Consider the following 16,432-nt stretch of genomic DNA (forward strand, 5'->3'; position numbering starts at 1 on the left):
AGAGAAGCGCTGAGACACATCTGGATCAACAGCATCTGCTGGTGGCTCAGCTGGGCCTGCAGAAAGGCAGCTGTCCGGGGCCTCATCATGCTCCCGAGTAAAGCGAGCTGCTTCATGCGAAGGCATTCAGGGCGTCAGCTCATGTGCTGTCCTTTTGCACCCTGGTTTACTTTCTATCAAGCGTTTACACAAGCCTCGAGCCAAGCTTTCTGTTTTCATGCCCTTTCCCTAAAGCAGCACCCTCACTCAGTAACGCAGGCAGTGGAACATCTCCTGGGTACCACGAGCACACAGAGCCCCTCGCAGACCCCAGCTGTGGGGCTGCTGCTCTGCTGTTTCCTACAGTAACGCAGCACAGTGCCCAATGGTCAGCAGTGAAATCTGAAAGAAAACGAGAACGGTTACTTGATGCAAAGGCCATACAGTGTTCAGATACGGCCACACATCCCGTTCAGCAGCACCAAACACAAGCAAGGTTGAGAAGTACAAACAGTCAGAGCATCTTTGTTTCAAAGAAACACTGCTCAGCATGCGGGCCATGGGTTGGGCGGGCCAGTGAGCCCCCTCCGAGGCGAGCAGGACCTACCAGGTCATAGGGCCCAGCCTTGAGATGAGATGAAACACTTCTGTCAGAAAATCAGACTTTAAAGCAGTTCGTTATTAGCCTAAAAGCAGTAGATTAGGCAATGAGTGTATTTAACAGACTGCTTCAAGAAGAGACATACAAAATCGCTGTTTGGAAATCTGTTACCCTAGAAGTTGCTATTTCTCTACAACATCCCAAATTTTGATGCATACTGGGGTGCATTCTTCACGCTGTATAATTTTTAAAACAGATGGGCCCTGTTTAGTTCCAAAGCTCCTGAGTATCTCAATTTTTAAATACAAATCTGGAAAATTTCCACCTAATTTATGCCTCAAAGTTAGCGTGATTTCACAGCAGCTGGATCTGTTTCCCTAACTCGCAGGCTCCATGAGCAAAGCCTGTATCTACAAACACCCCTATAGCTCCAAGAGGGACAGAGACCCATGGAATGCAAATGTTTTCACCAGCGTGCATGTGGACACAATTACTACTTGATTTTACTCAAGGTTTTAGGCAGGCTATGCCATTAAGGATTCACTTTTACTTCTGTATCCATTCTGCACATGCCACACTCTTCTGGAAAACCATCGTAGAAATTTTTGAGAGCTGACTTTCACATTTTAAGTAAGAGCATTTTTCATATTCCTTTCACATTGTAACAAAGTGCCTTTGTACCATCTGTTGAATTACTCACATGGAGCCATAAAAACATTCTCAAATAATCTAATATGCCTTTTATTTGCTGGCAAATGCCACTATTTGAAATATTTTTAATTCAGATTTGACACAGCTACCAATCAGTGCTCGACCCTGGAGGGTAAATAAGTATTTTCTTTTTCCAGTGATGTGCAGCATTATAACTTTTAAAATAAATAAATGCAATGTGTGTTAGAAGCCCAGCACTGAATCTTACAAGCCATGAAGTTCTGGAGCGTGACATTGCACTGTTCGGAGGTGTGAGAGCCTGTTGAGCCACAGTCACATCTTAAATGTGCTGCAATTTTTAGCCTAGAAATTCTGGAATATATGTGGCTATGTATTTTTTCAATGGCTTCCTTTCTCCTGAAACAGAGGAAAGATTGTTAAGTGTTTTATTACGGCACAAAGGGAATCACGGTGGCTCTGAGAGGAAACAACACTGCAATCAAAAAGCCTTCAAGAGCGCAGCAAGGATCCAGCGAGCTGCACTGAGACCGCTCCTCAGCTTCCCACGTTCAAGGGGGACGAGCTTCAGCACGCCGCAGGAGCCAGAGGCACCATGACGGGCAGGAGGAAAACAGTCCTTGCATCTCAACAGCTTAAACAAATCCTGTTGGCCTGAAAACCTGCAAAATGCTCTAAAAGCTAAAGCGTTCATAGCTATTATCCATTATTCTCCTTTCTCTAACACCTTAGTACAGCATTTAATGCCACGCTCACTATCACAGCCTAAATGAGCACTGACACACAGGGCCCTGTAGGAACAATCCTCACTCTGCTTCTGGAAGTTGTCCTGCTGGATTCCTGCTTATCGAGATGGCTTTTGTGAAGAAAGTAACCCAGGGCTGCATCGCTGCCAGAATTTCACTCATCTTTAATCTACCACTACTGGTTTTGGTCTTTGCTGAGACTTTCATAGCAGCTCTGTTACAAATAAAGGTTGCCAGAATATTGTGTTAGCTGCATCTTTTCAGGCATTTAGTAGCACTGGAGGTCTGCCAGGCCAAGTAGCACAGATGCTCTTAGATCACGAAGCTCTGCAGATGTACAGTGACAGCACACACTGAATCTGCATTTTGAGCTTTCTACACGTTCTGTGCAAGGTCTCCATTAAAGCAGTCACCTTAGGCCCCTCCATCTCTTGCTGCTGGTAACACAGCGACGTTACTGCCTCAGAAACCTGTAGGAGGGATGCGATGGATGCAGGCACTGCAGACGGAAATGGGAGCTGAGTAAAGCACTTCACTTCAGGAATTACCTAATTCAGGGAATTACCTCATAATTTCATAGAGGGAACTCCTGTGTAGACAGCCCTTAGTCATCATTGTTTTAAGGCCAAGTGGGGGATTTTCATACACTTCCTCCTCTCTCCTCATGTGTACTTCCCTTCAAAGCCCAAACCAGACAACATTCACAGATCTGACACAGCACTGTAGCCACACAATTTCTAAATAGTTTTGTGTGGTTCAGACAAAAATTAGATTTTTCAAAGCTGACACTGATGCCAAAGGACTCAAAAGAGAGGAAGCTGGTGGTCAGCGAGGTAAGGCAGAGGTGGCAAAGAAGCTAAAGCTGCACCTTGAAAAGCAAACTGATGGACCAGGGCCAGGCCACAGAAAGGAGCCTCATTGTCCTCAGAGGCACACGTGCCAAGAAGCAGCAGCAGTCTCAGCAGTCCCCAGCCCCTGCTTCCCCTATCGGTCAGTCCATGGGTGCCAGGAATGGCCACCTGCAGCAAGATGCTGTGATGAGCTGCATCAGCACAGTACTGCTGATGTCACGGACTCCCATTTATACCAGATTTCCACTAGCACGCTTAACATCCAGTTTGAAAAAATATATAAATATATCTATATGTTCTGTAAGAGTGTCCTGGACAGGTTGCCAGCTCTAGTAGTGAGGGATGCATTCCAGAAATCCAGAGCTGCTAGGCTCCGCATGGCTCACTGTCTCTAAAATAAAATAAAAAAATGCTACTTCTGTTAAGAATAGATGTTTCATACTGAAATCCTGTCTGTTACAGAAAACTATCATCTCTCCTAGGGGTGCTGCCTTGTGGACCTGGCAGACTAGGTCCCATCACACAGGGATATGCGCACCACCTCCAAGCGGTGGGGTGGGAGCTGGCTACAGATGCTCCCCCAGAAGAGGGACCTGCCCATTTCCCAGCCCATGTAAAAGGGCCGAGCCCTGCAGCTCTGTGGATAAAAGGATCTGCCTAGGCTATTTCAGCTAGAAGAGGAGTCCCAGCAGCTCAAACACAGGAGCATGCTTTGTTCACGTGTTAGGACAATGGCAGGGGGCTGTTCTGCGTTGGCCTGCATTACACTAGACGGGGTATTTCACAAGTGAGATGGCCATAGAGTAAATATGGACAGGTTGCAAAGTGCTCCTCCAGTTGTTCTCCAGAGGCTTCCCCCACTCCACATGTTGCACCAGACAAGCATTCCCATTCTCTGAAAGCAGTCACCACGGTGCTCCTACCACCCCAAATCTCTGCCTGTCCCCAGTACACCACTACCCTCTGGTGTTAAGCATGAAATGACATGAGTTTTGTGTGCCTGTGCAGTTCCATCCTCCAGTGGGAACCTAGGAAGTTGAAACACTGCTGAGAAGAGCGTCCTGGCAGGGGTTTCAGCCCAGGCTTGAAGACTCGTGACATTCAAAGGGATGAGAGAAGCTTTAGAGAAGTGTCTGAACTTCAGGCTACTCTTCTGAACTGCACTCGGGCACCAGCCCCTAAGGACTTCACCCAGCATTTTTAGAACCTTATTAACTAGAGCTTGAGGGAAATAGCTATAGATTTTATTCAGCAGGGACATTCTGCCGTGTGGAGCAATGCTCTCTGCATTCATTTCCTTTTCTGCAGTGTTTCAGTATTGCACATTATTTAGCCATCAGATCTGAACACAAATAATTGTACAATAAAAAACAGTGACTCAACAGGTTATTGCCACAATAACTCCTACATCTCCACTGCGTGTGGAGTTAGCTGGGTTGCTCACCCGACTCAGGCAGATGTAGGCAGCCCCATTCCTAGGAACCGCACACCATTCATCAGCCCCTAGCCAGAAGCACGCCTCGCTCAGCGCCTTACTGAGACCATAGGGCATATCCCAAACTGCACACGGGAGAGGAGAGCAGAGCTCTGCTAATTCCTATTAGCAAACCCTTCGTTCACTTTTACGTGATGTTGCTTCTCTCATTCTTGAATTTGCAATTAAAAAACTCATAGATGATGCAGTGAAGGTAGAGCAAGCAGAGGTATCTCCAGTCTGGCCACTCTTCACTGCAGTGTTTTCTCCTTCAGTGCCCTCTTCTTGACTTTGTATCCCACAGCCAGAGGGAAGGGGCATCACGTCCTAGTCTTCCTTACCAATTTCTGGCCAATTTGTGAAACCAAAAATGAGAGAAGGGAGAAGGAAACCATGGAATCATTGATATAAACACTCACACTGCACCTGCAAATTTGCTGTAATACACACGGCAGATCACAGACCCTGACCTCTGAGAAGAGATTGCAGCTCTGTGAACTTTGGAAGCACAGAGCCTGGCAGTCCCCATAGGTTCGTGCAGTGTGATGGGAAATCCCATCTTCACGTTACAGCTTCAGCCAGCTACAGCAAGCTGGGAAGGATTGCACTAAGACCAGGATGTAACCTAACAGTTTTTCAGCAGAGTACACTCACCTAACTCTCCTCTTCTGTTATCGTATCAAAGTCTCTGCAGTTTACATTGCAAAGAAGGAACAAAAACCAAACAGCAAGCGCAGGAGGTGCCTGCTTGCAGAGCAAGTTCATACCGGGCAGCAACTCTCCCTTTCCCCCCGGACATCCTGCACGTCTCCCCAAAGTCCAAGGGAATTACACAGCCCTAGAAGGGAGCAGAGCTGACGGCACCACACGTATGGACATGGCAGAAATCCCTCTGCACACCCCATTCTGCTCCTTTGACTTTCCAGTACTTGCGACTTCCCTCACAGGAACTCTCTACAGCTCGCTGCCACAGCAGCCACTCGCCTTGTCACGTTTCATCTGGCGCTGGAGCAGGCTGTCCTTTCATCTCTGAGGGTTTTTTTAAGCTAAGCTTTAGCACATCATGGGGAACATCTCTGAAATCCTCCCTGATTCCCGCTGGAAACGGTGCCAAGCGAAAGAGTCATTTCCCAGGGACACGTTGGGATGGCTCAGCTCCATCCCGCTCGCAATGTCACCTAGAAAGAAAACAAGCTACCAAGGCAGCTCTGGCAGCTTTCTGAAGCTCATTTAACCACAGCTTGGCTATTTCAGCCCAAATTCTTTGCCAGAGGTGGGCAGGAGAGGTCGGCGGTTTAGGCTTTGGGTGGAAGCCCCCTTGGATGGGCGACGAGTGGTGCCCCCAGCCACAGGCACAGCGCTGCCGGGACACGCTGGCCCCGGCGCTGAAGCCGGTCCTCCCCTCGGCAGCCACCTCCGATTTTCATTCTGCAGCACTGGAAAGAAATGCTCAGCTACAGAAGGAAGCCTCTTCTCATTATCCGTGTGGCCTTTTTGATGAATTATGAAGAGCTCATGCTGCTTGCTAAGCATGTTACAGATGCCAGGCCACAGGCAGAATTTTATTTTATTTTTGTTGTGAAAGAATTATTTTCCAGAGGCTTGCAGTAAATTACAGAACGAATTTTGTGCAAGATGGAGACTGGGTGCTCCTGCCAGCTTGGAAATGCTTGTGCAATGCTCATGCCAAGCACGTGCTTGGGATTTCACTTTAGGGAACGCGTGATAGTTCCATCACACCTACACGGCACCATCATCAAATCTTTAATTCTTTCACAATCTTTAATTCCTCCTCACAGCATCCCTGTGAGACAAGATATTTTGTGAACCCCTTTTTTCAAAGAGAAACTTTAAGATTTGTATGGATCACAATGAGATTTAGGTACTTAAATAGAAAGTGGAAACCTAAATCCCACTGAGATGAACCAGAGATAAGTCCCAGAATAGGACTGAAATGCTTTAATACTTTGCTAAATTTCTGCCTAAGTGATTTGCCCAAGGTCACAAAGGACATTTGGAAAAAACAGCTCCAAACCCCACAGCTTGCTCAATAATTCCTCTCTCTGTGGACCTGCGGGATGGCAAATTGGCAATTTCGCAAGGTCATTTGGGAAAACAAGACACACCTATTGTGTCAGCTAACCCCGCTGGGCAGCGGGTATCTCTCTGCCTGGACACAGCACATCAATGCAGTCATTCTGCTTCCCGCCTTGTTCCGAGGCAGGCTGGAAGCCTCAGCACAGGGCTGCATTGTACCCGGCTGATGTCACCTGGAGCAGGGCAGAGGCTTGAGCCAAAATCCCCCGAGTTCCACCCAGTTCCTTAACCACAAGGGCAGTCCTGCCCACATCACCCCTGGTCAACCTGGAGGGGTCAGGATGAATGACCGGCGCCTTTCCAAATCCCACAGAGAGGGTTTGATGTGGTGGGGCCTGAACCGGCTCTTTCAGAGCCCTCGAGCTTCTTCCATCCACATAGAAAAACAAAAATCTTCAGATTTTTGTTTTAAATTCAGATCTAGTTACTGCTGAGCTCCAGAAGCAGCATGTACACACAGGAAGCTTTATGCCTCCTTGACTAGTGTCAGGCAGAAAGTAAATTATTTATGAAAGCACTCCATGCAATATTTTATTTTGGATTTAAAGGGGCAGGAGTGAGGAGAAGGGTAGTTTAAAAAATAAAAATACTAAAGTTAGAAATGCACTCAGACCCAAGTCTTTTGTCTTGCTCAGGATCTGCTCCCTGCTCAGAGGAGTCACACAGAAGCATAAATCCGGTCTCACCTCTGTTTACGTGGATAGCCTCACTCACTTCAGTGGAGCAGTTCCTCATTTCCACTGGTGTATGCGGGACAAGGACCAGGATTTGACAAAAACATCTCTAGTATCAGTGCTTCGGAGCTGAGTGGGTTTTTGCAAATGCAAACCCACTTTTCCTCCCACTGTCTGATCCACAAGTAGCTTTTCATTTTCCATGCACAAGACTCTTCAATCCAGTTCTTAAATTAGCAGTAGCCAGACAGCCTCGACCAGCCACGACTGCACAGAATTACCCCAGCCACTGTGCTGCTGCAGAAGGGCTACAATCCCAAATGCTAGGACAAACCTGACAGCAACATCCCCAGGTTTGCTAGGGGTTATTCCAAAACAAGTATTACTTCTGGCGGTTTCAAGTGAAGCCCATCGCCTTTAAGGATTAATGTTTCAAAGTATGCCAAAGGCAGGTTTTTGAAAAAGACCGAAGTCATTCCTTGAGCTCAAACCCTCTACTTGTCTGCACAGTGAGTGGCTGGAGTTTCACTATGAGTTGAAGGACAAAACACCTTGACGGTTTTTCAGCACATCAGGATCAGGCCATTGAGGCCAAGGCTTCAGCATGAACCTTGTGATACATCACTTGAAGATGTGCACCAGTTCACCCCCAGTTTCAGGACAGCCCCTGGGAACAGACTCCAGTGTGCCCTGCTCCCCAGGGACATGCTGTAGTGGTATTTCAAACCTGGGCTGACCCCTAAGGCTTGTGCCCACCTGTGTTGTAAATCACTGGTGCCAGTTCAGTGCCCTGATTGTTCACACCCTAGAAATCAAACAAAACTTTCTTCCCCCATAAGAAAAGTTTCAGTAAACTCCCATTAATTTTCAGTTTGAATTTCCACACTTCTGCATCCTTTAGCATACACTGTGATAACTAAACCGAGATTTCCAAGCTCAGAGCTTACTTTCCTACTGCCTTTTGTGCACAGCCAGACAGACATCAACACTTCTGAACGTTTAGGGCCATTTATGCCAAGACAAATACGATGCCTTTGTGCCAAACCACCCTGGGGCAGGCAGAGCTCAGCCACCATGAGACATGGGCATGCTGGTCAAACTAGAAAATTTCTACTGTAAAGGCAGGGGTTTTGTACCTAAATAGCAGCTCGTATATGTAGAATTGGTATATTTAAAATATTATTTCCTACCGGGTTTATAAAAAATCACCAGCATTTAAAGTAAGATTCCTCCAGTTGATATGTGTACATTCTTTCTCCTAGTTTCTTAATTTTCTTCGGTAAATGGGTGTTTATTTCTGCTGCTGTACTCAGATCCCGAATCTGGAGATTTTGACATGCTCGTTCCTCTCTTTTTTTGAGCTGTATAATGAATAGCACTGACAGGTGTATCCCAGCATCTCAGCAGTAAGGCCACATGATTTCATGACAGCATAAAAACAACAAAAAAAAAAAGGAAAACTAGAGAGAAACTTTTCTGTAACATTTCAGCAACTGTTTCCATAGTAATAATTTGTTTCACCAAGCCACCAAACATCATTTCAAGGATTTTTCCAAATGCCCACAGAGAAAGTAGCAGCCATCAATAACCCTTTAAAAAAAAAAAAAATATATATATATATATATAAAGCCTTCAAAATTGTCACAGACCTTTTTCTTCCATTATTTGCCAAAAGCAGAAACAAAACAGTGAGGGCTAGAAATAACAATTCTATTAAGATGGATGGATGCGAAGAGAGGTAGACATGGAAAAAAACATGCTGCTGCTTTGTGTGCCCAGGGCCTAAGCTGCCCAAACAGCCCTTGACGCCGACTGTCAGCTTGAGATATGTCACTGCTGAGGCATCCAGGATCCTAACCAGGAAAAGCTTTACCCATCAAAGCCTTTTAATTGTCTGAAGGGGGTCACCTACAGGCCAGCAATTTGTAAAACCAAGCAGTGTGACCAAATAAGAGGATTTTTCACCACTGGAAGATTCTGGGCACGTTCTGATGTGGAGCAGATGAGAGAGCTGCCACTTGCCGTGCTCTACAGTGCTGCAGAGGTGCAGATGCCACCCACCGCAACCACAGAAAGCTGAACCATCTACCCCACGGCTTTCTTCCTAATGCACTGGGATTAGGGAGTTAGAGGAACACTAGGGACTGGCAGCAGGAGGACCCACAGCACTTGGTATCTGACCACAAGAATGGCCGTAGCTTACCAATTCCCAGCACCCAGAAGTGTCAGTGAAGTCCTGGCATCTCAGCCTGGGTCTCCTGAACACCTGAAATACAGTCTCTATATGCTCCTCCTGGGACGGAGAACATCAAAGTGGGCTTGGACCTCCTCAGTTTAAACAAAATGCCATACATGCATGCTCGTTCTCAAATATTGGTTTTGTAACATTCAGAGAAGTTGTTCTCCTGTAACTATTTACTTCACGCGAGTTCCAGGGCAGAGAGATGTCGAGTTAAGTACGCTCCTCTTACATTCCTCAAATACAAAGCACTCTCGTGTTTCTCTTATGCTCAAACACCAGCAGCACAATGCATCCTGGACTGCAAGTGGAGTACCTAGCAACTACCAAAATACAAATACTAAATAGAAATATTTAGCAAAGCTTTGACCTTATCAAGAACCGAAACATGCTCAAGGAGAAACGCTGCTGAATCCAAACCACAATCAGAAGCAATATCCCTCTGACCTGCTGTCAGAAAGTATGTTTTTCTCTAAACTCTCCTGATACCACAAGTTTGTATTCTGGAACTTGCAGCATTAGTCATTTTTCTACATCATTTGAGGCACAGCTTCCAGCAAGCTGTCTCAGTGATCTTCATCTGACCGTCCACGTCTCTTTTTGCATCACTTCAGACTCACCCTTCCCGACGTGTGGGAGGGCAGAGGCTCACGGTCACCGAGAGCAGGCACGTGGAGCAGGTCAGCAGCGGGAGCACACAACTAATTCCACCATATGCGCCCGGAGTTACCTGCTGGGAGTGAGCAATCCCGGAAAGCAAGCGCACAATTAGCCCTCCTGTTGCATGTCAGCCTCTGCTGAAAATCTATAATTAAACTGATACAAGGGTAATGAACAGGAGGTTTAAAAAGCAGACTCGGGGATTGCAGAGACATAGGGACGTGCTTAATTACGTGAGTTTTCCCACTGGGTTTTACAAAACCAGCTTCCACCAGCTTTTTGTCCAAACTGACGGAGCTGAGCATGCTTCCCAAAGCGCACGGCAGGGGCTCCTCCTGGCCATGGCCCAGCTGGTGGCGTGGGAGCAGGCTCTGCTGTCTCCTGCCCTCTGCTTTGCTCTGTGCAGCAAGGAAAAGCAGGCTCCTGGGGACTGCTCGGGGCAGGCACAGCCCTACCAGACCCGAAGTCTGCATGTAACTTGCTGGGGGACGTCTGTGTGTAACTTGCTGGGGGACGCCTGTGTGTAACTTGCTGGGGGATCGGGGCTTTCTTGTTTTCCGTGTCCTCAGAGTGCGGCTGCTTGCATGGTCAAAACCTTCGCATTAGAAGGCTCAAGAAAGTAGTCAGTGAAACAGAAAACAGCTAAACAGTTTAGTTTTAGCTAGACTAGGGTCTATTCAGCTGATGGCAAAATATGCTTTTTGCATGGGGCAGGTTCTACGTTTTTGCAGGAGTGCATTGACGAAATTTTCTGAAGGGAAACAGCATTTCAAAGCAGGCAACAAAAGCATTTCCCATAAAAACCCATCAAAATTACACACTTCTAAGGGGGCAGGGAGAGGGCTGAAATGCACTCAGACAAGCTTTCAGTCAAGCCAAAACTCCATTTTTCTGTCAAGCAAATCATTGGCAAAAATAATTATTGCCCTGATGGATAAACTCTGGAAGTACTGGAAGCACCAGGCTGTGCCGCTGGAGCAGGCTCACGTTCTCTGCAGAAAAATGCAGAGAAGAAACCTAAAACCATTTGAACCGGTGGGTCACACATACATCCAGCACTAAATCAAGTGCAGATTAATTATTCACAAGCACTTCGGTGCCTGTGTAACATTAATACTGTGAGATATCACTGATTTTATGTGTTACTCCGGAGCTATCACAGTATACAGCAAGAAATAGTATTTGTAAACTTCAAGGCAGCTTGTATGTGATGCTGTTCTGTCAAAAGATCTTCTTCCATGTCAATCACAGCTTCAGGATAAGGGTGGGTTTTTTGTTTTTTATAAACACATTCATTAATTAGTGCTTAGCTGTATTTGAAAAATGCATCCTTCACAATGCGTCCCGTTAATATGCCGTAGCATTTTGAACATTATTGTTTTTATGCTTATTAGGCATATCCTGCTAGAAGAAGGCATTTTAAATTAGATTAAATCTTATACATGTTTAATGCGGTGTTCTCACAATTTAAAATGCTACTCTATTAAAACAGCAGAGAAAGAAATTGACTCACAGAATACGAATGTGAAAAGAATAGATCATGAGTGAAATGAATAATAGATTAACTGAATAATCATATTACTTCCTATATGAAGAATATAAATCACAGTAATCCAATGCTGTCAGCAGAAAGAGAGAGGGCAGGCTTTCCAGGACTTAACTGCGTTCATTATCTAATATGAAAAGAAAGCTACGCATGATTAGTGTTAACGAGAGACCATTTCATTGCAGCTGATGCCAGCTATCAATCCCAAAGCATGCCGGACAAGAGCACTCCTCTGGAGATCGCCTTTCCAAGCTAGGGAAAATCATCCCACGCTCACCCATCCTTAATCAGCCCTAACATTGCCACTTAGCAAGACTCGAGGAACAATCTCAGGTACCTTACTGCATCGCTAACAGGAATTAACTTTTGGTGCCATCAACTCAGGCTGAGCATCCACCAGGACTTGACAGCCCTGACCTGGTCACAGGCAGACACGCTCTGTGACTGCCAGTACCGAAGACAAATCATTAGGAAGCTAAACCAAAGGCTACTGATAGCAGTGGAGAGATTCCCAGTGATTTAAAGGCACTTGATTTGAACTGTGAGTCTCCACATACATGTTAATGCTGCAATTTTAAATCACCGTATTTATGTATCTTCTATATTTGATATCACTCACTTACATAATTGCTCTGAGTGCGTATTTGGATCCATGCTCGCAGCACTAGGTTTGAGATCGCAGAGATAATTAGGTAAGAGCCAACATTCAAGTCATGGTAAAACAGGGCTCCTACTACTTCAGCCTATTATCCAAACCCAGCACCCAGGGAGTTCATTGCCCTTGCTGCACGGGATACGCGGCTTTACGACATGACCGAGTTGGCATCCCAGCACACCTGCGTGGCCCTCGGCCAGCAGAGGATGCTGAAGGTGCAGGATGGGAAAACTGCAGGAACGGGACCTGGAACTAGGACTCTTCCCCAGTGAAGAAGTTTCCCTTCCACCTCACAGCTCTGTGGACCAGCTGCAACCTGTTCATGGTTCTCTCCACCCATCTGTCCCCTGATTTCCCCTGCTCTGCCACCTCAGCCCTTCCTACTCACAGAGCAGCCAGGGTCACTTGGAAGTGGGATTCAAATACTAACTGCTTCAAAAAAAATACACAGAGCTAAAAAACATGTGCAGAGAGCCCTGAGGGCTGTAATGCCATTCACCACTCCAGCATTACTAGCTGTTCAGACACAAAGCTTACAAAGAGAGCTGATAAAAACAGCAACTGGTATACACAAAACAGGAGTTAGCACCCAACAGGCTGCCTGTTAATGAGAAAGTAACATTTGTTAGAAGTTTCTAGACTTGACCTTGTCGACATCAGATTGAAGGAAGAAGAAAAAAAAAAAACACCACAGGACTAGCTGCTGGCATTAGGAGCTGATTGTCAGCTGAATTCAGCATCAGAAGGGCTCGCAGTCAATCTGCTCCACGCTTGCTGAGCGGTCTTAGTAGGATGTGTTTAGCTATCTAGGGTCTAGGGACACGTGTTCTCAGAGAAGGAAGAATGCAGAGAGAGAGAGACTGCAGAAATGGCAAGGAGAAGACAGTATCAGCACAGACCAGGAGTGCCAGCTCCTGCCTGTCCAGCAGACCTTGGTTAGGGACACTCGGCAATTCTGGGGCTCCAAGAAATTTTGTGTGGAAGGGAGAGCTCTCCCAGGCATTACAAAACGACATTGCAAATGCTATGTAGGGCTGAGCTGGCTGCTGTGAGCCTCGCAGATACAGACCATGCCTCAGGATCCCCTGTAGGCAGGTTTACACTTCCCACAACACAGCACGACGGCTTCGCTCACATCTAAAGCCTACCAGGTGTCCTCTGTCATGGTGACCTCTCATATCCCAGAGAAGTTGCTCAAGAGAGATGTTTCTGGGAGGCTGTTGCAGGAAATTATGACCATGGTGTTTGATCAGACCATGCTGAATCACTAAAGCATCCTTCGTGGCGTGTGGCCAGGCACAGCACGGAGGAAGTGGGGTTGTCTCTCCGTAGATCAGTTTGACCTGAGGAACCTTCCAGGCTGGCACGTGGAGTTCGGGACCACTCGCTGGGCCCCTGCACAAGGCCTGGCATCTGCTGCGTAAAACTGCGTTCCCATCAATTAAGCACCAGTGATTCAGAGCCGTGGTAAGGCAAAGTGACTCAGTCAGGGATTGATTAGGAACGCAAATTCCAACTGCCACGTTCTTGCAAAACAGTCAATTTTTAGCTTTACAGCTTGCTGCGTAGCTCGCTGGACACCCATGCGATAGGAACAAGATTGTTCTGGCAGCCTTAGCTGCCAAACGCTACCTAAAATCGCTGCCGCAGCAGGAGCAAATTGGTTCATAGCAATTGGTTCAGCAGCGGCTTTGGATGCAGATCTAGGAGCATATGCTGCTTTTAGCCAGTTCTCCTAGCACCTCTCAGCAACAGGTCTCATAACTCAGCACCCCAAACAAGAAGTTTAGGAGCTCTCTATGTGATAGATCCTTCCACACACAAAATCACCATTGCAGAAGTTTATGACTATTATCAGGAGACCTTGCTTGGCATAGCCATCTCCCAAACAGGATTATAACCAAATCCTGGTTTTCAACAGTGTAGCGCTAAGAATCTAAGGATGTAAGCAAGGTCTGTGGAAGAAAGAATCACCTTTAGTATGTCAATTAATAAATGCAGGTTAGACAAAAAACAAACAACAACAAAAACACATATATTCTGAAGAGCATAAGTACTTCTTCAGGACTGAGATGGAAGCAACAAACTGAGAAGAAATCACAATCAACATCACTGCATTAATTGAGAAAAGGATGACAGTCTCTATGGAACAGAAAATAGTCTCTGTAAAGGCTCAGGACCCCAAAGATACAGGACACGACCTTCCAGGTACTATTCAGCATGTCACTAAAGCTGCTGCTGATCCAGATCTTGCACTCTAATATCATAATATGCAATCATAACGGAAAGGATATTAAAAAATGAGGACAGAACAGAAAGCAAAAGAAAAATCTATGTCTGAGACTTCGAAAAGACTGTTGCCCCCAAACTGAAGAATATAAAATGCACAAAAACTGTCTGAAAAGAACAAGTAGGGTGAGAACTGAGAGCACTTTGGGAAAAAATCATGAGACGGCCAAAAGCCACAATTTCACAATTAAGAAAAAGAGCAAGTTTGGCTAAAAGCACATTCTCAATTGGTGTGAAGTGAAGGAGGCAATTAGGAACAAAAAGCCAATATAAAATGACTGAAAAGAGGAAATCGATAGAAATTACTGTAAACAAAGATAGGAAAGATGAAATATTTATTAGGAAAGCTAAAGACAAAAAAAAAAAGCCATCGCAGGTCTGGCTAAGGACAAAGAGTTTTAACTGAGCAGAACCTCAGCAGCACTGCAGCTATACAGATGGCAAAGTTTTCAATAATGATGCAGAAAAGGCAAAATTGTTCAATACATATTTCTACTGCATATATGAAAAGGGCAGAGAGGAAAACAAAATGCCTTCCAATCCTCGAGTAACTGAGGAGGATGTTAAAGACCTAGGAATAAACATATAAAGGCAGTTATGGAGAGCCTGCACAGAGGAACTGGAGCAGAGTTAGATGAGACCTTTTTAATTTTTAATAAACCTTGATATCTCAGAGAAATTAATTCATTTTCACCAAGTTCATTTAAAGCCAAATTTGTAGCTATATATCTAGGAATAAGAAGTGTTCCTAGGCACAGCTACAGAATAAGGCACTAATAACTAAAAAGTGATCCTTAGATGTATAAACTAGAAAAAAAAATGTAGCATGGTAAATTTACTTCCATTTGCAGCATAATCCCTTGGCACCCCAATATTAGAAAAAAAAAAACACATCAGCAATAAAAAGCCACCTGAGCGACACAAGCTTAACAACATATGGAATTGCTTGCAGGAAGGCAAAGGACCCACCATTTGCCCTTACAAATGGGAAAAGAAGCAGGCATGGCTGAGTTTCTCAAGGTAGCACGTAAGCACTAGATTCAGTGAAGAGGCTACGAAGTCTGATGGCACAATGAAGGAGGCCAGGCAGCACTGGGATGCCTGCAATGAAACAATAAAAAGCAAGGAGAAAGCACGCCCTTTCTGCATTGAAAATTATACTTCATGTTTCATTATTTATAGCAAAACTTTCTCACATCCTGACGAACCTGCAGGGCATTCCTAAGTGCAAGTTTTTGCATGAGCTGGCAGAGTTCTGCCATACTACTATTGATACAATTACCTCTACACGGACATCTCCCCAACAAACTCAGTCCAAGGACGAAAGGCACGGCGGCTTTCAAAGTGTTCTACCTTGTAAGATTAAAGTTCTTCAAAAATGTAATCACCCTCTATCCAGGCTGCGTCTGCTGGATATATTTACGCTCCCAAGAGGGGTTAAAACAACATTTTTAGCAGCTGCCTCAAAACTCAGATCACATCCTTGTGAGATGCTACATTGATTTGCATATCATTAAGCATGATCCTTCCTCTCCTCTACAGTTTTGCTCCATGGTTTTGTTCCCGCGTGAAGGTTGCCATTAGTTGCACGTGTGACACCGTCCCTTGCGGATGAGCACCGCAAGCAAAAGCGACGGCGGCGCCATGCTAATGAGTCCCAGCGAGACAGCCATGGAGCTGCAGTTGCCATCGCAGCTTTGGCAGAAGGGGAAAGCATTAAAATGCTTCTGGCAACTTTTCGGAGCTGCTAAAATTGAGTCAGTTGGAGAGTGTTTACACAAAGCTAACACTGCACTGGGCAATTTCTGGCCCCAGCATGTTACATTCTGATTTAATCAGTTTTGCAGTGTACAGTGTCTGACAAAGCAGTGCACTGGGCCAGGCTTCAGGCTTTCACTAAGTAGGGCACTGGGCATTTTGTCTGCCTCCTCCTCCTCCCTCCCACCCTTTTG

General features: G+C 45.7%; 1 protein-coding gene across 2 annotated transcripts in view; it reads right to left on the reverse strand.

Annotated features, from left to right (window-relative positions):
* Positions 1-405: 405 nt before the first annotated feature.
* Positions 406-16,432, reverse strand: part of LOC310882121 (uncharacterized protein) — an 81,424-nt gene continuing 65,397 nt past the window's right edge. The window contains exons 4-5 of one of the 2 annotated variants that reach the window (XM_083800418.1): positions 15,450-15,581; positions 406-15,051 (exon numbers count right to left, since the gene is read on the reverse strand). In XM_083800418.1, the coding sequence (XP_083656544.1) occupies positions 15,496-15,581 (86 nt within the window). In that variant the 3' untranslated portion in view covers positions 406-15,051; positions 15,450-15,495. Of the gene's footprint in view, positions 15,582-16,432 lie in introns of both variants that reach the window. The other variant, XM_083800417.1, reaches the window with a different exon arrangement.

The sequence above is a fragment of the Anser anser genome (genome assembly GCF_964211835.1).
Source record: "Anser anser genome assembly, chromosome: 15".
NCBI lineage: Eukaryota > Metazoa > Chordata > Aves > Anseriformes > Anatidae > Anser > Anser anser.